The sequence below is a fragment of the Mytilus galloprovincialis genome, chromosome 6 (genome assembly GCF_965363235.1).
Source record: "Mytilus galloprovincialis chromosome 6, xbMytGall1.hap1.1, whole genome shotgun sequence".
NCBI lineage: Eukaryota > Metazoa > Mollusca > Bivalvia > Mytilida > Mytilidae > Mytilus > Mytilus galloprovincialis.
Genome location: NC_134843.1, coordinates 79,545,877 through 79,571,422, shown reverse-complemented (window position 1 = coordinate 79,571,422; position 25,546 = coordinate 79,545,877). Strand labels below are relative to the sequence as shown.

The window sequence follows — 25,546 nt, the reverse complement described above, 5'->3', positions numbered from 1 at the left end:
CTTTTTTTTTGTAAAATGATTAATCAGACTAGACTTCGTGAACTTTGCCATTTCCCGTGTACTACTATTTAATTTTTATGCGACAATTCTTGACTTGTAAAAATATTTTACGCTGGAATTTACTGATTATCAAAGTCATGTGATTGGCTATGGTGGTGTTGACTTGCAGTGTGTCGAATAAAACGTCTCTCAGTCATTTTGAAATTCAAATTACACCCTGTAACACATTGCGTAGGCTGAGGATGACAATCATGAAACCTTCAAAGCGACACAGGATTTAACAAGAACATATTGACTTCTATTTCATTATTCCACCAAACAGAAAGTTATGCTCTATAGACTATTACACTCTCATGAAAAACAAGTTCCGCAGCAATATTATCTAACTACGGAAACATGTTTAACCCCAAACGCCCCAGCCTTTTTTGAAATAAAGAATACTGATCCCCAGTCAGTATAAGCTCTATATAGATTTAAAGTCGTAAGTACGAACCTTTGATTTGAGGAGACAGTCTTAGATATTTGAGAGAAAAAAAATTGTCTCTGATTTTTGCCTTAAACAAAAATTCTGGACGCAAAACAAAAATCTTGTCCACTTTTTTGCTATTAGAAACGAAAATTCACAACAGAATTATTTAGCATTAAATGAACATGATGAATAAAAGCAGGCATATTTTTTTGTGGCAGGGGTTTTCATGTCTGACCGGAATATCTGTTTCGCCGAACTGATATATATGGAATACTTTTTTCAAGACCAGACTGCAACCTGCCTGCTGGGTGTGGCCTTTATGTCTCCATTTGTCGGCCTTCATTCATAAATTCGTTGTCATTTCAGACTCATTCTTAGCCTTTGATTGATTTGGAACCCTTTATTTCCCTTAATGTTGTTGGAGAAACATATCAACCAAACATTTGGATAAAATTTGCTTGTTTGTCTTTTTTTAACTCGTGTCGGTCGTATTTCAAATTCAATCGAATAGCCCAGCGTATATCTTGTTTACAACAAGAAATCTGTGAGGTTAATATTCTAACTAAACTTACAACATACGTGCGAGAATTTTCCATGTCTATGTTTTACTGATAAATCCCACATTAAATGTATCAGTACATAGCTTTGGATCCATACTATCATTTTATGACAGACAATTAATAGGGAGAATACAGCATCGAAAATGTCCAACCCTTACACCTTAACAGCAACTACAACATATGCATGTCCCACGCCAGGAACCGTTTAAAAAGTGCATATTTCACTTATTTTATGTTTTAGTCCTAAAAAGGGCCCAAAATTTTTTTGGCCTCGCTGCGCTCGGCGATCTTTAAAAACTACGCCCCCTCTTTCAAAAATTCTGGATCCGCCCCTGAAGAGGGGGGTCTTTTACAAAGATATTAACTTCTGTAAAACATTCTCCCATGATCAATTTCTGTACTAAAGTCTTCCAACCATAATTAGCTAACTGGGCCCTATGGCGGCCATGTGGGCTATTGCCATCACTTAGCGCCCGTCGTGGTCGTTAACTTAAAAAAATATATTCCAATCTACTTAAGTCTTTGGTTGAATGATCTTAACTTAGGGTATATAGTTGACGTACAGAAGTCTTCCGTAAATCTATGTACAACATTGTTATGTTCATTTATACACAACATCTGTACAATGTCTACATTCAAGAGATACAAGAAGATGTGGTATGAGTGCCAATGAGACAACTCTCCATCCAAGTCACAATTTATAAAAGTAACCCGTTATAGGTCAAAGTACGGTCTTCAACACAGAGCCTGAGCTCACACCGAACAGCAAGCTATAAAGGGCCCCAAAAACATACTAGTGTAAAACCATTCAAACGGGAAAACAACGGTCTTATCTATATATAATACTACTATAACAGATCTACAAATAAGTAAGCATTACTATAATTGCAATAAACGTAAAGAATGAATATCAAAACGGCATATTTTAACACGTGAGCGAATCAGATCTTCTGATCCACTTGTTTGAATGTACTATGCTCACTTCACACCAAACCCTGCAAAACAATTTAAGAACTTTTAGGTTAACTGCTTCAAGTGGCGAGTTTTCTGTCCCTGTCAAAGATATCCGTAACTCAGCCTAGAAAACTTCCATTTTAAAACCTACCTACTATTATATTACTGAGTATAATTCTTCAGTGGCGGATCCAGAACTTTTTATACGGGATAGGGCCATAGTCCATTCATGCTTTAGTGATTACCATTATCAAAGTCTTGACCAAATTTTCCCCACAAATGGGGGGGGGGGGGGTTTCCCCCTAGATACGCTGTTATTTTATTTCTTTCTCTTCCTTATACATGTATGTATACAACAATAATCAAGAAATATGGTCATGCTATCTGAAAAACGAAAAGTTGAACTTTATGTCAAAGTTCAAATGGTACGCTCGATATCATACATAGTCCAAAGATGATATACGCATGCCCAATACCAAATATAAGAATAAAGCCTGTTCAAAGACAAAAAAAAGTTCACTGATATTGGGGTAAATTGAAATGCGGGTTGGGTTTTGCTCTTTGCTAGAGGGTCGTACGTATATACCTATAGTTGCTAACTGAACCTTCTACGTCAGGTGGTCTCTTTTGGACAGTTTTCTCATTGGCAATCATCAAATTAACAGTTTCGCACATGAATATTCTTCAATACAAATATATTTAGAATTATATATGTATCCTAAAATATATCTCACTATTTAACATAAAGCAGGAGACGAGTCCTATTCCCTTTTCTGTATAATTCGGGATGTGAAAATAAGGTTGCCTGAATGAGAGGAGAGAAAACATAGCAGTCGATTTTTGATCGTTCAAGTTTCATTGTGAACAAGTTTTCCGAACGTTACAGTTGGCGTGTTGATGTAGTTGGTTTAAATCATAACTTGATCTGAATGAAGAGACTACAAAATAATGATCACAAAAATAATAGAATTATGCTTTATTTATTAATTGTCACCGGGTTTAACGTTAATTGCACATTACTATATTAATGAACTAGCTTAGCTGTTAGAATTGCACTGAACAAACTATCTTCCTGATTATAGTGCATATAGCTCTGGATACCTGTCGTGCTTGACTTTCACTTGTATGTTATGACCGAGTCCAAATGACACTTGAAGTTGTTGATCACTTTTGGTTCCAACGATTCCGAAGAGATGCGTTTGAATGAATTGTCGGTACAGATTAACTGTGAAACACGAGTCGACACTTCCCGCGAAAATTGGCTACGAAAATAAGATCACAACAGCTGCAACTCGGTCCCCATTCTTAACGACTACAAAATAGTTGCTTAGGTGAGCTGTTTTTTTTTTCTTTCTTTTCTTTAACAATGAATTTTTTGTCTCTGATATAAGGGTATCTTTTTCTAACAACTTCATTCATTTCAACTCAAGTGTTGTTAAATGTCGATGATTGTAACTAAATAGAAAACAAACCAGTGACTGTGTGGTGCTAAGTTGCCGCATTATCAAACCCTGTACCACGGTTATTAAAATTTTCAAGAGAACACTCTCCATACAAGCTCCACTGATATTGTTCGCATCCAACGTCTTTCTCGTTTTCACATTTTAGTTAACCTCAGTAATTCGTACATTTGCATCGATATCAAAAAATGAATTTAAGTAACAATTGTTGTCGTGAAAATCTCAGCCAATGATTGCTTGTTCTTCTTTAAAAGTTCCAAAACTTACTTGGTAATGAACACTGCGGCCTCTGAGACTGCGGCATTGCCAGAGACATATAGTACAATTGTTTTATATTGCTTACATAATTTTTCGCTTTGAATACAAAAATCTTGATCACATGATGCTCTGAGAAAATTATTCATCAACATAACAGCCTGTCCCCGCGCAATAGCATTGTTTCGTTCAATGGGCTATTAGTCCGTACCACTTCGTCTATATTCGTAACACACTTTTGTCAATTTTCCTATGGAGAATGTATTGCAGACAAACTATTCCAGATTGAATTAATTTCTTGTCTCCAAATTTTTGCAGGAATAAAAGTGGGCGATTGGAAAATCGTGTTCTTCTGATTTCAGTGCCTCCAGTGCCAATGTCGAATTCGAAAACTTCAGAATATATCGTTATACCTGGGAATATTATACTACGACTTGTCAATAAATTGTGTCCCAGGCCATCCGTAGTATATACTATTGTAGTAGTCCAGTTATTGTAGCGACGGGGAAGATCTCCATCGCTTCCACTTGAATACAAATGTAATCACTAATAAAGTCAGCGAAAATGTCATTATCATCGACAAGAACTCTGTCATTTTGTCGGATTTCATAGCTGCTTCTTTTGTACAAACTGAATATTTATTTTGCAGTTATATAAGATTATTTTCAAAAGTTATATAAGTTAAGACACAGAGGTAATGTACAACACCGAGAGACTCTAATCAAAATGTTTGGTTTTCTCTGGACTGTATCTTTACACAATACTATACAAATTTAACTAGGGCACATCAAGTTATAAATAACATAATACGATGTGCATATTGACAAGTGATTTAAATAATAGTACGTTTGGTTTTAACCTCGTTTTAACACTAATTTGTTTTCATGAAAGATCTTTGAACTTCGGTCTATGATTAGATACTAGTATTATATATTATTGTAATACACATGTGTTTGGCAAAGGAAAAGTGCAAAGGAAAAGTGCACATCTGTGGTACATAACGGATTGACTACCGGACACATAGTAGAAGCTATAGTCGACTCATGGTAGAGTTGACAGGTTACTTGGTGGTCGAGGTTCGGCCAGCATCAAATATCTCACAACAAACACAAGTTCCATTGTAAATGTTGATATTTTTTTTTTTATCAAAATTGTCTCACTTCTGTTTATATTGTTTTACCTGACCTGACAATCACGAAACAAATTACTGTCCAATTGAATTTAGTCCTTCATAAGAAAAAGGCTGGACTATTTATATTATGTTTAATCCGACTATTGACCACATAAATCTCTTGAATTACTCAAGATTAATTTCATACATAACATTACATAATGAAAACATATTTACTTAAACCACAATTGAAGGATATGACAGCTTTTACTTAACTATAAAAGGGCGCTAAATCAGCTTATCTATAAATTCATCTAACACTTATTGTTATAAGCCAATACATGGATGATAACATTGAATTACCGATAAAAAAAAATCTTAATCTTTATGATCTCAGATACTCAAACAAAAATCTAATCCGTTGACATATCTGCAAGAAGAGTGGTTAGAGAATTAAAACAAATTCTTAGAAATTACACTGAAATCTAAATAATAAAAATAAATCTTTAACTTTTAACATAAAATTACATTTCAAGTATTTTCACTGTTGACATGTACAGGTGATGCCACTGCTATCAATTCTTATTCTGCTTTCTCTAATAAGTTCGGTACACCATTATTACTGACGATTCTGAATCATCGCAATGTTTTTTTAGTTATCTTTTATAGCGAAAAAATATTTTTAAAATGTCATGATAGTTATGACGGAGGAAGACATTTTACCGAGACGTTTTATATATCTTTCATTGAAGTTCTAGCCCACTACAGAGAAAAGTAACATTATCAATGCCAAATTTAGAAAAAAAAAAGTATAAAGTGTCCTTGTTTACAACAATAATTGTAGAATATCATATGCAATACATGATGGACTAAAATGAAACCAAATAATCCCCTTTTGTATCGTTAGTTGACTCAACTTTTACTGTGAAAAATCCGGTCTAGCTTGATATAAGGACAACAATTGATTGAAACAATTTTATACTTTTTAATCCGGGTATGACGATATTTTTTGCAGTTCATAACATTAACCAAACCGATGATATCCGTCCTATTTCCTGGCCTTTCAAATGTTGTCGATCCCAAATCGGTGTATTAAAACAAAATTGAAATAATAGGATGTGGTAACATATTGCACTTTTCTTTCCTTGCATTTTCGCTATAGTTTATTTTTTTATTTTCAAAGTGTTATAAAATGATAGTAAAATAACTTCAAAATAAAGCCTGTATAACTATAATATCCAGTTCACGCTGTTACATGGTTAGTATGGTTAGGTATACTTGTTTTTCCTTCAAATGGGCAATCAAAAATATAGGCCATGACGCTAAAATTGTCAATTGTCATACGCCCATTCTGTAGGTACCTGTCCCAATTCAGGAGCTTGTAATTTAGGGGTTGTCGTTTTTAATTGTATATCGTGTTTTTAAATTAATCAGGTCGTTAGTATTTTCGTTTGAATTATTTCAAAGGAGTAGGTCCGGTAAGGACCGATTTTGGCCTCAAATTTCAGGTTCATCTGACGAAAGATTTTGACCACTTTTTAGTTTAAACAATATTTATTCAGATAAATCAACATTAAACATATTATACAATGAAATAATATTAGGGATTCAGAAACAAGCAATTTGCTTTTACAAATCTGTCTCCCTTTACAGACATAATACACTTATTGAACAATACATAAATATAAATACTGGCATGCTCTGTAATAAATATATGAATATGAAAAAGGTGAAAAAGGAAGAAAAAAAAATTCATGAGAAAAATAAAATAAAAATAATAATAAATAAACGTGAATAATTGTAATTTATACAGACCACTTTTTAAACACTTAAGTGTCTATTTCATTTGAATCAATTAGTTTATGTGAAAGATTTTAACTGATTTAGTCATTAAAAACGATCCGATTCAAGTTTATATATGAAAAATCTACCAAATATGCCGAAAAATGTCACTTTTCAGATGGTTTTTGTCAAAAATGAAAGTGGCCGCATCAGTGTTCATCCTCAACCTTTATATATGTTATATATTATCATAAAATACAACTTACATTTCAATATTAAGGATGAACACGAATGCGGCCACTTTCGTTTTACACGAAAACCGTCTAAAATTTAACTAAAATGCTAGAATTGTGAAGATTTCAGTATTTTAGCATGACTTAATGGTGCTAGTACCCGATATATGTGCATTGTATTGTCAAAAACAGCCCATATTTATGTAGCAGAAGCATTTTACTGTCCAATAAATAACTAAACGTTTACATTTTAACAATTTTGTAAAACTGCTATATTTTGGGGCCAAAAAGGGGTCTTACCGGACCTTACTCCTTTGTCATTTCGTTTTTTTTTTCAGCTTGCTATATGCGTTATAGAAGATGACCTACAGTTGCTAACCTTTAACGATACACATTTTGTCTATGGTAGAAACTAGTTAACTCATTGTCAACCATATCATATCTTCTTATTTTTATGTTAATTCAAATGCATTCAATTGGAAAGTATCTGTATAGAGTTGTTGGTATAAACTATTTGCATGCATGCAGTTTTCAATACCTAAGTACTAATGTGACCCGCACATTCTATATAAAATGTTAACAACAAAGTACTAAAATACATGTACACATCGATCATGATGTATCTTGCATCATCCTTACTGTTAACCATGCATCTGGCACACTATCTAGCTATGTCACGAATAGTGACGAAATATAGCTTACAAATATAGACTAGTTTGCTTTTGCATTTTGTTAGAAATTACACCTAAACCTCGGGTACATACTTGGTTCATCGGACGAATTTCAGCCATGATGAAATCAATACTGATAATATTTAATCCCTTGAAAGAGCCGCATCCCCTATTTAAACATTTGTCTTGATCCATTTCTTGACTAAATATCCCATTTAGATAGAAATTTTACATCGCAGTAGACTGTATCTACTATTCAATCGAACCTTTGCAAAGCGATCTGAACGCATGAAATTTATAAACTGATGTTTTCATTTCGTTATTCTTTTAATATGCAATGGGGATTACTTATGATCAAAATATGTTATTTGTAGTGCATTAGTTTCATGGATGTTTTTAGACCCAGTTATTTTAAAACATGATCCAGCGTTTACAATTACAATTGATAGTAAATAGCAAATACAAATTATTGCTAGTATATACTGTAAAACGCGAAAATAATTGTAACTAATAGAGAAAAAAAAGGATGTTGGAAAAAGGCCGAAAAGGTTAAAAAAAGTGTCCTATCCCCAAAGTACCTATGCTTCATTTTACATGTAGCTTTTGCATTCATTTTGCACGGTTTGACCATTGGACACCCTAATGATGATTGCGTTTGGTTTAAAGAAGAAACAGAGGGAAAAGTTTTTGTAAAAGTTAACAGCCCTCAGTGATGGCAAATTCTCACGCTTTGTATGACATTTTCGTTTATTGTGTTCTTTACTAAAAAAAACTATTTACTGTATTGAATTCAAATGACTTAATTCATCATTTTGGCTCTTGTGTAACCTGAAATGTGCATATAATGATCACGCCTATGCTACAATTATATTACATACATTGCATCATCGTTTTGCTTCAATACTTCTATTGTTTAACACCTGGAACAGTATAGATATATCGATTTAGATCAGTGTGTGTTTGCTGTACTACAAATGTTAAATATAGTTGCATCATCTTTCAAGTTAGAGTAGGTCGGAGATTAGATCACTTTACAAGTGGTAAAATATTAAATAAGTATATTGGCACTCATACCACATCTTCCTATATCTATATATAATAATTTGTAAAGGAGATTTAGTCAAACTTGCATACAACAATCTTTTTTACACTTTAATAGGAAGAAGAATGAAAATTTGAGTTGGACACCAACTAAAATCGTCGGAATGCTCCCCTATAACTAATGCTATTCCATTCACTATATATACAGATATTTATTTCTGCAGAAAAAGCACAACCCCTCAATTTTTGCCGTAACGGAAAGCACAAGGTTGGGCTTGATAATGTCTCAGAGACGGATTTGGGGGGGACAGGGGTCCCGGCCCCCCCCCTCTTTGGGAAAAAAATTTGGTTGCTTATTTAGGGAATCACTGAAGCGTGACTGGAGCGTGCCCCTCTTAGGTCAGTCAGTGGGCCCCCACTTATGAAAATTTCTGGATCCGCCACTGAGTCTCCAAAATATAATTTGGTATGATGAATCATTATTATGTAGAGTAAGTAATTTGAGAGGTTCTGAGATCATGTAATGCTGATAACTTAGGCCTGCGAGTACGAAACTCAAGCTCTGTAATAATCATAATCTGTATATAAGAATCACGCAAAAAAAGTATGCCAAAAATAATTTGCCAGCTCAATTAATAGATAAACAAGTTAAATAGAACATTGACCGTGTTAATATTGACCTTTAAGGTTAAAATAACTCAAAGATGTATAAACGTGGTAAATATGTTTATATTTACGTAAAAGTTTCCGATTAATTATTATAAGATCGTGGAAAAATCTAAAAATATCTAGAAGTACAAGTGTACGTCGCGTTATAATATTATACGTCTTAGTATTCATAAAATTAAGTCAAGCTTAAAATCAAGACTCATGGACAAAGTTTTTTTTTAAAGATGGTGTTCGAGGTTGCCAGGATAAACACGACATCGTACAATCAGCTGTTTTAAGGGTGTTGTCCCTGTCATCCAATCAAACTTAACTATTTAACACACCTCCAGATCAATTCATTGAAATGGATCTTGTTCCTCTTTTTTTCAATAATCAAAAGAAAAAGTATATTTAGAAAATCAATTTTATGTTATACGTGTCCATACTTTGATATTACAGGACTAGGGAAGCTTTTTGTTTGGTTGATTACGTCAGATAGTTTTGGTCCATAAAATAGGACAGAATCAAGTTCATGGTCACTGTTAAACGCGGGGAAAATACATCGTTTGTAAATAGAAAACCCTGGGTTCAACTAAGTACATTGAATGATTCATTATTAGTTTTTTTTTGAGTAAAAATGAATGAAAGTACTCTCTTTGTTATTTTAATTAATTTTTGTCACTAATTTCATTTTTTATGTTGATTTATCCTAAGATTACTTGCATTAGAATATTAGTGTTAACATAATCCTGTAGATTTAAAATCGTTGCGTTAAAATATACATGCGGTCGTTATCTAATTCTTGTAAATAGATTTACATATTCATATATATAGTGCGTAACAAAAATATATATTTAATATTGCCATTTAGGCATTATAGTGGTGTGATCGACACTAATAATACAAAATTAATCCTATGGCCAGCACATGTAGCATGGACTGGAGTATTAAATGGAAACTTCAATTGTTCCTAGACTTCATAGCTTTGCTCATTTCCATCCCTAATCCACGGATTCGATTAATCGTGGAATGACCCCCAAAACTGAAAAAATGGTTAATTCACAATCATGGCCAGTTACGTGTCCATCAAGATTTGAATTTGGATTTTTTTCCCGTCATGTTGTTAGTCTTTCAAATATATACGGCTGTAAATAACACATGCAAAGCTTCCAATCATGACTTATATATTAGCTTATATGTCTAGCAAATACATAGTCCCCAAAATTAAACCTATTACGTGGCGAAAATAACCACGAGACTAGCCGGTCTTATAGCATCTTTGAACAAATTCAAAGGGCCCTTCGAAAACCTGTCAAAAAACTTTGTTAATTTTACATATTGTTTAAAATTTAGATAAGGGTTTAAGGCTAAGGAATTTAATCAACAGTTTAAAAAAAAAACTTAATTAAGATATGAAACTCCGTTTTCAGATTCTAAGAAGCTTTTAATTGATGCGCCCAAAAAATGACTATATAGGTTTGAAGTCCAAATTATACATCAGTATGAATATGTACACTTGAACTTGAGTGTTACATCTGCAGTCACCCCCTTAAAACTGTATAATAGTAGAATCATTAACAGGACGGAAGTTTTCTACACATCACACAACACTATGAATAAATTTGATGATTATGAATAATGAAACATGTTAGTCAGAATGAATGTATTGTGAAAGGTCAGTGACCTGGACTTTGGCCTCAGGTCACTCGTCACGGCCGATCACTGGTGGTAACTGGAAAAATCTTGATATTCATTATTAAGCGTGAACCTTGCCAGAGACAATAAATGACCTCAAAAATATATTTTTTCCATAACCAATATTACGCTTTTTTCGATATGACCTTCACCGATGCTAGAATAAAAATAGAACAACAATAAAAAATTGGATATGAAGGAGAGAATTGGTTTATAATTAGTTTTTCACTGTGTATAAAAACAATCATTCTGTGTAAATATTTTATGTATCATATAGCCTCCGAACAGTGCGAATCCAATGAAAAAGTTGCAAGTACTCTATAGAAGTCAAGTATTTCAACAAGGCCTGAATCAATATGGGATCTTTACATTTAGAAGGCAAACTTCTTCATGGAGAATCGAAACTTGGGAGGTAGGTGTTTTCCTTCTGTTTTAGATACTTTCTATTGTATCATGCTCATTTAATTCAATAGTATAACCTGTTTTAAATCCTTTAACACACGACTGAGATATCCGGCAATGTTTTTATGATGCAATAATCAGCTGATCGCTTTCGTAGGTGTTGTCCCTGACATCCAATCAAATTGCTTCTTTTACGCACACCTCCAGCATTGACCTTGACACAACAGTTATTTTTTTTCTCATATAAAAGAGTGATTTCATCAGCGTCATAATAAAACAATAAGGCTCTCTATGGTATCATACTGAACGTCAAATGAACAGACGATTTGTCCAACTCTTCAAAAGAAATAACAAGACGCAGATATTCCTTATATCACATTATGGGATCCTTAACCAAACAGTCAAAGGTTTTACTTGAACATTCAAAGCGAACTGAGTAAGTATTTTTTATAAATGTTTTACAGGATTGTGTTGAACTGTTGAACGTTTTTCTGAAGACTTAATTTGTCGAAATGTTTATTTTAATTTTAATATGAAGTATTTATAAATTTTATCTTGTTCGGTAGTTCTTTAAATTTCCAATTATTACAATTTTCGTGTAATTATCAAGAGCTTTATGTTTTAAGTAAAATTTTGAAATAGTATGTTTCCCTATTTTATTCATTTTGTAAGTCACCGACCTCAATAAACATATGAACAACAGAATCCCTTCAATGCGACTAAAAAAGGAATGTCACTTTATAAGCTAGTTTCTATCCGTTTCTTTTTTTTTTTCAAAACATCCGTGAAAATGTTTAATCATATATAAACCTTATTTATTATAAAAAAAAATAGAAGATTATATTCATATATCTATCTATATGATTATAAAACTATGATTATTTGTGACCATTAATAAATTTCATTGAAATAAATTTATTAGCTCTCATCGGTCCTTTTATAATTGGAATACTAATATCGTATCTTATCTTATCTTATCTCAAAGTTGGCCAATATCTTGTCTGGTGTAGTGTTTGTCATTTAAGGAATTCTTTAGTTTCACTATGATGACAGGCATTTTATAATCTCTATAAAACAATTTATTTTCTAAACTTTTTAAAACTTGATCAACTTGACGTATCATAGACACTTCTAGTCTTTTTCTGGCGTCAACTTCACATTTGTATTAAGGTTTTTTTTTTTCGTTGTGTTTGTCTGCTCGATGACATTATTTGAATTCTGATTTCTGAGAATCATGAGAATGGGTTGATACATGGATTTGTTTTTTGGTGACGTAACAGAAAAAGTCGATACAGATCAGCTGATTCCATTTGGAGGCTTGTCTTTTTAAACCAATCATATTTGAGAAATCTCACACACCCCCAGAAAGTAGTGCGCAGTTGTTGAAAAGTTGTTTCTAGAGCTTTTACGTTCATTTTTCTTAAAAAAATATTTGAGGATACATGTTAGCTGGTTAGCGTTCTTGAATAGTTTCTGTTGGAAATCAGCTTACAACGAGTTATATTTTCAAACACGTCCGCATGGCGGTAACGTGTTCAACATATTATTCCGCAGATTTTCTCACAAATGGAAGATAGTTGATCTATACAGGATTTTAACAAAATGATGCGTTTTAACAAATTTTTTAGGTAAATATGGATATCATGCACTGAAAAAAAAACATATTTGAATTAAATTTCTTATTAACGATCTATTGTCAAAGGCTTTGTGAATGGTAAATTGACTATAACTTTTGTATTTTTTGTAATTTTCCATTCCTATCGTGTTCATCAGCTGTTCACCGGTTCGCACGTTCACATTTTGATTGCGGAAATTATTTGTAGATTGGGTTTATACTTATATTTTAAAGACAATTATTTGGTATTGTAATTTTAAAATGATTTTGAATAGTTTAAAGTATAAAAGAAATATTGTGAACAAAAATATATGGTGTTGAAAAACAGCTGATCAGCGTGTGCTATAGTTACCGGTTCAGGTTTATTAAAAAAATATATAGTCTACATCCCGTTTGTAAGGCGTTATAACTTAAGAGATTGTCCTTGCGCTTCTTTGACAGACCGACCGACCAGACATTCAGATTTTGTACAATTTCTTCAAATGTTTAAAGCTTGACCTGTTGACTGGACGTTTTCATGCAAGGATCATATGGCTTCTAGTTAGGTTTAGGTAGTCCAAATAATTATGAGGTCTTGAAAGGCTATTACATTAAATTTTTTCTTTGACGCCTGCCTAACTGCCTTACATAGACTGTAAGGCGTCAAAGCAAAAAATAAAAATAGCCTTTCAAGACCTCGTAACTTTTTGGTCTAAGGTTGAGGACTGCATCTATTTTCTTCTTCAGTGTCCTGTTTTTGATAATAAAAGATCAAGTTATATAATAGGGTGGTAATGGGGGTACCTTCATGACAAATAACTGTAAAAATTCTTTCCAAATGATGTTAACGGTAAATTTTGGTGCATGACAATAAAATATGCACTTTCTTCATCTTCTTTGAGACAATAAAAAGAATCACATTAATGTTTTGCCAAAAATAACGGTAACGATAATTATTTGAGACATGACTAATCACGATAAGGATATTTTTACGAATCAGAGTAAAATTTTAATCAATTTGACGCTAATGGTAGCCGAAAATGTCTGTTTGACGCCTGACGGTTAAGGGCATTACTACCCTCATATTACTGTATTAACATAAATTTCATCAGTCTCCAAACATGTCCAAATAATCCAAAAGTTATATACATGTAGTAATAATTAATGTATTCTGGATATATTTTTACAATTAAAAAGGTAGGTTTATTATTGTCCTCTATAATGTTGTGTATTGTTCTTGCAGCAGAATGTACATCTAGTATATAAATATATATATCTAAAGCCTTGAGATTTTGGTAATGATACTTAGTCTAATATAGACAATAGACAATAGACAATATTTTATTCGCACAAACACATTTACATTAAATGGTTATGGCATACAAAATTAAAACAATAAACTGACAATAGTTAAATTGATTATAACTATATTAGAGTGACAGTGGTATTCACAGCGAAGAAGAAAAAGGCTATAAATATCAACAGTTTACACATTGTTAATGTTCATGAACAATATATAATATATAATAATGTACAAAATGTAATTTACAAAGAGAAATATTTGTCAACATGATTTTATAACATCCTCTTCTTTGTATAATAAGTGTAATTGCATACATGTTAATCTTTAGACCTTTATAAAAAAAAAAAATCAATATGATATCTACACAGGTATGTTGCTTAAAGTTTGATTGATGGACAGTTAGCATGCATGTAGATTATGGATACACATTGTGCACTCCTATAGCTATAGCTAATTTTAGGAAATCATAACTTGATGCATATTCATGACAATTACAGTATTGGTCAAATTTCATAAAAGCAACTGCAATTAATGGGAAAATTATATTTTCAACAAACTTTTTAAATGTCAGTGTGAGAAGTGTTTCGTTGACAGTATTATTTGTACCTGGATACAACCATGAAATGGGCTTTATAACTAATATAAATTTATTAATCTATTTTAACATAAAAATTGATTTTAATAAATGAAATTTATAAAACTTTTACTTCTTTGGAAAGTAGCTTTCAAAGACTATTTTACATCCACTCTACTAGTCTCTAGGAAACCAAAATAAATATGTATGTACATTTTTACATGCATAATACATCCTTTGTACATCCAAGCATATCAATGCTAGTTCTTAAGAAAATAAATTATATTAATATGCTGCTTCTTTCTAAAATGAACAGTTCTATAACATGTATACTAAGTACAAAATGTTCATGTTTAGAAATAGTTGAAAGGCTTTAAGAAATTAGATAAGATATATTTGACCTATCTAAAGTTATCAATAAGGAGTACACAAGAAGATTAAATTGCTCTAGTTGGTGGACAAATGTCATAGGAGCAAATGAAAACAGGTAACAAATGTGTGGTTCAGGTCTCAAGGACATTTTAATACAAAGTTACAAAGAAAATTGATATGAACAATATGTTCTTTAATCATGTTACTAATAACACATTGAGTCATGGGCCTATGTTTATATTTTAACACCAAAACTTGCAATTTTTCATATTTTTGTTTTCAGTCCCTCGTTTGCTTCTAGAATCCTAAAAGAAGCTGTCAAACCAGTATGTATAGGAAGACAAAATGGTGTAGCTTCAGTACCAAATGTTCTCTATGGGAAGTGGAACAAACTTCCAAACAAGGTGCGGAATTACGTAGATGAGAACATCAAACTATGCAATCCATCGACAGTCCATATATGTGACGGGTCAGATAAAGAGAATGAATTATTGTTATACATCTTACAGAGAGATGGAATGATCAAACCTCTTCCAAAGTTAGAAAACTGGTAAGCAACATAAGGGGCCTTACACCTTATTTAAGTATTGTACATTGTAAAGTTATGCCTCAAATAACTCATTATGTCCTTGTCAAGTGAATGGCTGTTCCTTAGCTCGTATTATTTCCAATTGACTTCTCCTTAGTTCCCCAGGGAGATCACTGAGACCACACTGAAAGTGCAAGACTCTCATAGGAAGATAAGGTCCTTTAACCCCCCCCCCCCCCCTTAGTAGTAATAGAAAATTTAACAATTCAGTTAAAGGCCCTTAAAGAAGCTCCATGATAGATGATATATGTCAGTATTAAAGCGGTTATCTCTTCACATGAAAAGAATCAGTCCTTTTCTATGTGAAATACCTCTGCTGACACACTAAACAGTCCTGACTAACAAGTGTTTACTGATAGCATGACATTGTTGTTAAAGGGTAATGGAACATCCACAATAATGGGCACTAACTATTATAGTTTGGAAACTATCTAATTTTATTGAAGGAAGTTTAAACATTCAAACATAGATTAGAAACTATGAAAATTATGTAATACATGTACAAATGTAGTCCTTGAAATTGATGAGATTGACCTTGACAACCACTTGACCTTGGACACATGGTAGACTGATGATATGTGCAAATTTATGCATATTAAGCAAGATATCTACAGATAGGTTCATGGACCTTTATTGATACAAATACATGTATGCATGTACATGTAGGACATAATGTTTTAGATATTTAGGATAGTCCAAGCATGTTTAGTTAAAGGTCCAACAGTAAAACATGCAAATGTAGTGTTAGAAAATAGAAACTCCCATCTACATTGTAAGATTTATAGTACATTTTGCAAATATATTGTGACAGGAAATAGAAACTCCAACTAAGATATATTCTTTCTAATACATTTGTCTTGGATACAAATGATGAGGCATCTACAATGTATCTTGTTTCATTGATCCTCATTGGTTACCATTAAAGATCAATAATGGAATAAATAAAAACTTCCTAAGTAATGAATTTATACCAACAGGTACATTTGCACTGATATATAAGTGCATTGGTTAGTACTTACCGAGTTTGCCTTAAGGTGTGTATTTTCGCTTCGGATGCCTTATTATTATTATATCCTTTTGAGGCTTGTATTTGACTTATTAGAGGAAGTATTGAAAGTTTATGGTGGGGCCTTTATAACTGACTATATTGTATGGGATTATCTCATTTTTAAATGCAGTTTAGGGACCTCTTATTGCTTGTATTCACTTCATTTAAACTTGTATAGATATTTGTCTCATTGGCAATCATACCAGACCTCCTTATTTTAATAGTATTAATGTATAAGTACAGGTACTTGTAATTTCAGTGAGTTTCTGATTTGTACTTAAGTATTTGCAATTTGCAAATAAACCTGGCAGTTCTTTTGCACAACACTGTCCTTTGAAGGTTGATTATCCTGCAAAAATGAGTCTTGACATTAATAAGTCATCATTATGATACAATATAATTTGATAATATACTAATTTCATCAGTTTGGTTAAAAATCAAAATAATAGTAAGTATTGGCTTGAAGTTGCACAAAACTGTTCCCTCCAACTGTTAAAAAATTATCTAGTACTTCATCATAATTTCACTTCATTTATAAAATCAAATCCACTCTGTCTTTTGACTTATTTTTCACCAAAATGCAAGATTGAATGTAAGATTAGGGGGGACTGTTTTATTCCATGGCGACTTGATTTCATCATCAAGGCCAAGTAAACAAAGTGATGGATGAAAAGTTGACTTTATCGCCTAATAGTGGGAGCCTGACTATGGAAAAACTAGTTTATGTCATACTACTAAGGTTTAATTTGGAACCTACATGGATTAACATTGAAGCTATGAACACTATTATTAACCTTCAATGTTCTCTTTGATTTTTCAGGCAAGTCAACCTCTCAAGGTTTCATTTATCATTTTAGTTGGTTAGCCAGGACAGATCCAGGAGATGTGGCTCGTGTGGAAAGTAAGACCTTCATAGCTACGGAAAAAATGCAGGATACAATACCTATTCCTAAAAATGGTGCTGTAGGTCAACTGGGACATTGGATTGACCCAGATGACTTGGAAACAGAACTTAACATGAGATTTCCAGGCTGTATGAAAGGTAATAAAGATGACATTGGCACTCATACAACATCGTTTTATATCTATGGAGTATACATATCTGATGAGCACTCAAACTTTTTGGACAAGTAGGATAAAATAAAAATTAACAATTAATATATTATGAAATTAAAACCTGTAATTTAGGTGAAAATTATAATACATATAAATCATTCACTGAAAAAAAATTGATTGAATTGATTAGAAATATATTATTCACAAAGAGATCTCCTTTTACTTAATACCATCTGTTATGAGATGATTTATCAATTATGTATAGGAGAAAAGTTTGATTTTCAATAATCACATACATGTGTTCAAACAAAATACAAAGAATGGAAAGATTATCATTAACAAATTTTCAACTTTGAAATTTTCCTCCCTTTTGTAGAAATTAATTTTGAGAAAATCTATGCTTTCATTTAATCCTCTAACTCTAAGACAGAATGCTTTTAAAAGTTGCATAAAAGGTTCTGCTAAACAGAATTGATAAAAAACATAAAAATGTTATTGTTGCAGAGCTCCAGATAAGAATTCACAAATTGGGTTTTTTACCCACCATTTTCTTATATAATTGGGTGATAAAGTTTTTTAATTGCATTATCAATTCCAATTCACCCCTCATGTTAATATCAAATTGGGTTTTTCACCACCAAGCTCCTGAATGTATTGGGTTTTTTCATCAACACAATATTGAATATTTAGGCAATATCAACCCCAGATTTTTTTCCATCTTAAATATGTTTCTTTCTTTGTTTAGCTGTTTTATTTGGTTTAGGGTTAGGGTAAGGGTTATTTGCTAGCTGTTTTAATTGGTTTATTCACTGAGGAGCAATTGTAGGTTTAATTTGTGTCCCGTTCCAAACCTTCTGCCAGTTTTGTATTTTCTCACAAAAACGGATATGTGTATTCACAGGCACTCGTCTTACACCTTTATATAATAAATTCTGAGACCAGTGCCTGTGTGTGTATTCATTAAAAATTTTAACCGTAAAATGAAGAAAAAAAAATAACATAAACTCTAATTATACTTGAATGATTTTTGTTTGATTCAATTTATATAAATCTGGGTTTAGTTGTCTTTTATTAGAACTTTTGGTTTCTCATGCTTTATCATGTCATAATTGATTTGGCCTTTCACTTTTTCCAACTGATTTCGTTTTTGACGAAACCCCGTGTTTATTAGCAATGTTCTCGTTAGAAGGTACGCACACACGCCCGTGCTTTCGATGGACGCTTCCTAAAACACTGGCTGAGTCTTGTTATCATAACTTTCCCTCAGCTTTTCAAAAGAAGCAGAAAACATGCTTCTATTTAATATTTTTACCGGACATTCACTTTCGTTTTAATTCAATGTATGTTATGATAAATCTCGAGCAATGCAAAAAAAATATGACTAAATGACACACGCTAATTGGATAAACGCGGAGAAGACCGAAATGTTTTCAAAAACACGTGTACCTATTGAGCAACGGAAAACTCCAACAAGGACCTATTTCAGCCACTTGATGCTGGGATCTATTTTTAGAACGAAAGGAAACCAATTATAAATATTATAAACATAGATTTACGCGACGACTGTAAACAGATAAGGGTAAATAACGCAAACAGTAGCCAATTAAAGGGTTGAGAACTCATGGTTTGGGCATATAATTGGGTTTTCCTTTGAAATAATTGGGTTATTGAACCCTGCAATGGGTAATTGCATTGGGTTTTTTATTATTTGTATTGCGTGATCACGCAAATACGCAGCTTATCTGGAGCTCTGTGTTGAATTCTTTTTTTATTATATACATGATATATTTCTCTTTTATTCTCAACAGGACGAACTATGTATATTATACCATTTAGTATGGGTCCAGTCGGTTCACCACTGTCTAAGATTGGTATTGAGATAACAGATTCTCCCTATGTAGTGGCCAGTATGAGAGTAATGACCAGAATGGGTGGTAATGTCCTGGAGACACTAGGAGAGGGAGACTTTATTAAGTGTCTTCACTCTGTTGGTAGACCTCTTCCATTAAAAGGTACATACTAACTGAGGAATTAATTGTATTAGTTATTTAGAAATTAGATTGTTCACATTTGCACACCACTTGTCATTGAATATAATCACCTTTTCTACAAAAAAAAAACAATAAAAAAGTCAGTATACTTGGATTGGATTGATTTACTAAATGTTCCAGTTTCCTACTCTAGAAGTGACTTTGCCACTTTTAAAGAAGAGACATTTAAATCTCCAGATAATAAAAGATAAAGAAGTTAACTATGGCTTGCTTTTGGGAGATAGATGACCCTTGTTTTACTTATCTTGTTGATATTTACATTGTATTTGCATTGGGTTTTATCAGAAATACATCTATTATACAATAAGATTAATCAGAGATATATAAAATAAGAATGCAGTCATACAGAGATACAGAATTTTTAATGACTTTCATTTTCTTTTACAGAACCATTAAATAACAATTGGCCCTGTAATCCTAAAGAAACCATAATATCACATATACCAGCAAGAAATGAAATCTGTTCCTACGGCAGTGGATATGGAGGAAACTCATTGTTAGGAAAGAAATGTTTTGCATTACGACTTGGCTCCATCTTAGCTAAGAGAGAGGGATGGTTTGCAGAACACATGCTGGTAAGTCTGTTTTATAGTTTTAGAGCTAATAAACTTAAATCAATTTCCTTAGCTTTGGAAAAATTTGCCAGTAGTTAATTATTATTTCTTAAATTTAATTACAGTTTTAAACACATTATAGGCATCTTATTAAATTGTAAATTTGTATCAAGCAGAGAACAGTATTAATGGCTAGAAAACAGCTTAAAAATCTGGCTTAAATCCTTACTTGTCATGATAAACTGTATTTGTCCTAATTTTATACATCTTTCAAATGAGGCAAAATTTGTTTGGTTATTTACTAATGAAAATTTGTCTGTACTTAAATATTTAGGGAGCTACATTATTACATGTCTAGATGTTAGACGAAATGTTAATGTATGTAATAACAATGATAATTGTAATGATTGTATGGTTTTGATCCTGCCTGGAATTAAATGTATATGATTTCATAGAATGAAGATAATAACATCTGTCTGAACTCTTTTTTTAGCTCACCTGACCTGAAAGGTCAAGTGAGCTTTTCTCATCACTTGGCGTCCGTCGTCCTGCGTCCGTCGTCTGTCGTCCGTCGTCCGTAAACTTTTACAAAAATCTTCTCCTCTGAAACTACTGGGCCAAATTCTACCAAACTTGGCCACAATCATCCTTGGGGTATCTAGTTTAAAAAATGTGTGGCGTGACCCGTCAAACCAACCAAGATGGCCGCCATGGCTAAAAATAGAACATAGGGGTAAAATGCAGTTTTTGGCTAATAACTCAAAAACCAAAGCATTTAGAGCAAATCTGACATAGGGTAAAATGGTTGATCAGGTCAAGATCTATCTGCCTTGAAATTTTCAGACGAATAGGACAACCTGTTGTTGGGTTGCTGCCTGTGAAATGGTTATTTTAAGGAAATTTTGCAGTTTTTGGTTATTATCTTGAATACTATTATAGATAGAGATAAACTGTAAACAGCAATAATGTTCAGCAAAGTAAGACCTACAAATAAGTCAACATGACCAAAATTGTCAGTTGACCCCTTAAGGAGTTATTGCCCTTTATAGTCAATTTTTAACAACTTTTCGTCATTTTTTGTAACTTTTCTAAAAATCTTCTTCTCCAAAACTACTTTGCCAAATTTAACCAAACTTGGCCACAATTATCATTGTGGTTTATAGTTTAAAAAATGTGTCCGATGACCCAGCCTGCCAAACAAAATTAGAACATAGTGGTAAAATGCAGTTTTTGCTTTATATCTTTGAAACTAAGACATTTAGGGCAAATCTTTCAAGATTTAAATGTCCATCAGAATAAGATATATCCCCTCACAAATTTTGAGTTGAATCGGACAACCTGTTGTTGGGTTGCTGCCCTAAAATTGGTGATTTTAAGGAAATTTTGCAGTTTTTGGTTATTATCTTGAATACTATTATAGATAGAGATAAACTGTAAACAGCAATAATGTTCAGCAAAGTAAGATCTACAAATAAGTCAGCATGATCAAAATTGTTAGAGGACCCCTTAAGGAGTTATTGCCCTTTATAGTCAATATTGAACAACTTTTCGTCATTTTTGTAACTTGTATAAAAATCTTTTCTAAAACGACTTGGCCAAATTTAACCAAACTTGGCCACAATCATAATACTAGGGTATCTATTTTAAAAAAAAGTGTCTAATGACCCCGCCTACCAACGAAGATGGCCGACATCAGTAAACACATTAACAGGTGAGCGACACAGGCTCTTGAGAGCCTCTAGTTAATGTTTCTTTTTAGTTTATAACAATGTTTTTTTTTGTTACAAATCATGATGTATTGTGTTATGTGTACATGTTATGCTGCCCATCAAGGGCCCTTGATTGGAATAATAAATATTCTTATTCTATCCTTATAGCATAGGGAAGCTGCAGGTATCTGAAAAATGCATTAAAGAACATTTGTTTTCCATCTATTTCAGATTCTTGGTTTAGAAAATTCTGAAGGAAAGAAAAAGTACATAGCAGCAGCATTCCCCAGTGCTTGTGGTAAAACAAACTTAGCCATGATGAATCCTACGTTGCCTGGATACAAGGTCACATGTGTGGGAGATGATATTGCATGGATGAAGTTTGACAAAAATGGACAACTTCGTGCAATCAACCCAGAGTTTGGATTTTTTGGTGTGGCACCAGGTATGATAAAATCATTTTATACTTTAAAAACAGCTATAAAATTAAGATGTTATTGTATCGATCTATGCAGAATAATTCTTGTTTTCTTGAATGTGTTGAATGGGAGATAACTCCAGTTTAACAAAAAAGAAATATTTTGGTTACATGGTTTAAATAAGTTGTAGAAAAATGACCTAGTTAAAAACATTTGGCAAAAAAAAAATTGAAATTGCCAACTTCTTTTTTTAAATTCATCATATGGCTTTAAGACGGTGATTTCAAAATATTTGATCTACTTTCTGTTCACCACCTGAATATACCATTATAGGAACATCCATGAGTACCAATCCCAATGCCATGGAAACCATCAAGAAAAACACAATATTCACCAATGTAGCAGAAACAGAAGATGGAGATGTTTACTGGGAAGGTTTAGAGAAAGAGAGAGACATGAGTACACCAATAACATCATGGCTCAAGGTCAGAAACTGGACCAAGGACAGTGGCAAACCAGCTGCTCACCCTAACTCAAGGTATGTTGTATTCATGTCAGTTTCTTTTAGATATTTGAAGTACTCAAGTGGTATTGGACATATGAATATGTTATTCAGTAAAATTGTGGCAAAAAATAATTGTGTATACTGAGAGACTAGCCTCTTACTACAGCTTAATTTCAATCTTCATTTTCCACCAATATACTCTTTTTTTGCAATATGAATTGTCTGTATCAAAATATTTCAAGCAGTAAACATTTACAGTGAAAAAAATTAATTGCAGTAGAGAACTGAAATAATCAAGTTAGAATAACTATGTATTAAAATCTTTTCTAACTCGTTGAATTGCATCTTTCAGATTTTGTACCCCAGCTAGCCAGTGTCCAATCATGGACCCAGAATGGGAAAGTCCAGAAGGTGTCCCAATAGATGCCATAATATTTGGTGGCAGGAGACCAGCTGGTGTTCCTCTAATCTATGAGGCATTTAATTGGCAGCATGGTGTATTCATGGGGGCATCCATGAGGTCAGAGGCCACAGCAGCTGCTGAACACAAAGGTAGATAACTCTTCTGTTATTGTTAATATTAGTTTCTAATCATTACTATAACCACAGAGTTTGGTGATAGCAGATTCATGGGCAGAAAACGAAAGAAGTGGCCCAACCTAGGGTTTTATTAAAGTGATCTCATGTTACTAAGCTGCAAAATTAAAAATAAAATCAATTTATCTAAGAAAAAGAAAAGAGGGAATTTTAAAAGTTTGCACTTAGTCAGTCCTTGATCAAAAACCCCAAAATGAAGGTTTGTAAACTCTTTGGAAAACACATATTTCAAATTAAATATAAAAAGATGTATAATAGATTATGATGCAAGTACCAGGTTATATTTCAATTAAGTTCATTGATCCCTGAATTTATAGAGAATGTTTTTCTAATTCCAGGAAAAATGATTATGAATGACCCATTTGCCATGCGACCATTCTTTGGTTACAATTTTGGACATTACTTGAAACATTGGTTAAGTTTCCAGGACAAACCAGGACTCAACTTGCCAAAGATCTATCATGTAAATTGGTTTAGAAAAGACGATCAGGGCAGCTTTATGTGGCCAGGGTTTGGCGAAAACTCTCGTGTTTTAGATTGGATCTTCCGTAGAACCAATGGTGAAGACTGTGCCCAGAAATCTGCAGTAGGCATGGTTCCCACACCAGGTTCAATCAATCTGGAGGGACTAACGGAAAAGGTAGACATGGAAGGTCTGTTCAGTTTACCAAAGGAAATGTGGCAACAAGAGGTTGTCGATGTAAGGAAATATTTTGATCAGCAGGTTGCTGAAGACTTACCTCCAGAAATAATGGAAGAGTTACATAACTTGGAAAAAAGAGTTGACTCAATGTTGTGATCTGATCTCAGGGATAATATAGATTCTTTGGAAATATTTTTTTTAATTTGTCATATTCAAACTGTGTTCTTAATTATGTTCAGTTATGGTCTCTTTTTGTATGTTTTACCTGTTTTAATTCTTTGTATATTTTGGTATTTTTAATTTCTGTTTCTTAAAATCAAATTTAAAATCATGTTCATACATTTTTATTGTCATAAATCAAATACTTAAAATATTTTTATGACCTTTTAGATTGCATATTTTTACAGTAACAACCATAATATACAACCTTTTAAGAATCTCATGTATTTTATGCAAAAATTTTAATTGAAAACAAAAGTCAAAACCATAATTGCATTTACATATGATTCTAAAAATATCTTTCTATAGGGCAACATATTTTATGTCTCATTACCTTTCATAGCCTATTTCTTTTCAATGTCAATATTAAAATCAACAAATTTTGATCTATTTTTTTCTCCTATTTGAATTGCATTAAATGTTTCATGCAATTTTTTTAGATTTGTTTTAATTTTAAGTAATAATTGATTTTATAATCATGTGTATGTAATGTTTATTTGAAAAGTTTGTAGGCTGTGATACAATATGTAATTTTGATTGTTTAATTTATGTGTAATAATTACAATTATTTGTACGTTTTCTGTCTAAATATTGGCAAAGCCTGAATTTCTTTGTAGATGTAAATAAACTGATCTCTGTGTATGACATAGCTGAAGTATGAGCTTGTTGGTTCCTTAATTTAGGAATGTTAACCTAGAGTACTTCCGCTATTGATACAAAATTATCTTGAGACTTTTAACTTGTTCATCTTGCTCAACATGCAATGAGACAAGGGCATTAACTCTTAACGAGTGGACAAGACAGAGTGAACGTTTAAATGTGTAAGAAGTATTAAATAAGTTTCCATAACTGTGCAATATATATATATATGGTTGTGCCATCTTGCTTATATGACATCACAATACACAATTCATATTTACATTCCAAATTACTCTTGTTCCTACAATCAGGTGTATATTTGAACTGGACATTCTTGAAGTATTTGCCAATGTGCACTGAGCAAAGAAAATTTTTTGGTCAAAATATAAGCAA

General features: G+C 32.5%; 1 protein-coding gene across 5 annotated transcripts; it reads left to right on the top strand.

Moving 5' to 3' along the window:
* Window positions 1–11,039: 11,039 nt before the first annotated feature.
* LOC143080447 (phosphoenolpyruvate carboxykinase, cytosolic [GTP]-like) lies at window positions 11,040–25,157 on the top strand. 5 transcript variants are annotated; one of them, XM_076256296.1, is made up of 9 exons: window positions 11,040–11,291; window positions 15,408–15,674; window positions 17,619–17,803; window positions 19,626–19,829; window positions 20,256–20,443; window positions 22,363–22,576; window positions 22,884–23,088; window positions 23,408–23,607; window positions 23,991–25,157. In XM_076256296.1, the coding sequence occupies exons 1-9, from the start codon at window positions 11,236–11,238 to the stop codon at window positions 24,449–24,451; spliced, it is 1,980 nt and encodes a 659-aa protein (XP_076112411.1). In that variant the 5' UTR covers window positions 11,040–11,235; the 3' UTR covers window positions 24,452–25,157. The 5 variants fall into 5 exon arrangements, with proteins under 5 accessions (XP_076112411.1, XP_076112415.1, XP_076112410.1 ...); XM_076256300.1 differs by lacking the exon at window positions 11,040–11,291 and adding an exon at window positions 11,553–11,717 and having other exon boundaries at window positions 17,582–17,803; XM_076256295.1 differs by lacking the exon at window positions 11,040–11,291 and adding an exon at window positions 11,556–11,717.
* The last annotated feature ends 389 nt before the right edge of the window (window positions 25,158–25,546 follow it).

Excerpts from the sequence above, each read along its gene's own strand:
- LOC143080447 (XM_076256296.1), top strand. The coding sequence starts at position 11,236 with ATGGGATCTTTACATTTAGAAGGCAAACTTCTTCATGGAGAATCGAAA. Across the intron at positions 11,292-15,407 it reads GGAGAATCGAAACTTGGGAG|TCCCTCGTTTGCTTCTAGAA; the intron begins GTAGGTGTTTTC and ends TTTTGTTTTCAG. Across the intron at positions 15,675-17,618 it reads CTTCCAAAGTTAGAAAACTG|TTGGTTAGCCAGGACAGATC; the intron begins GTAAGCAACATA and ends TTATCATTTTAG.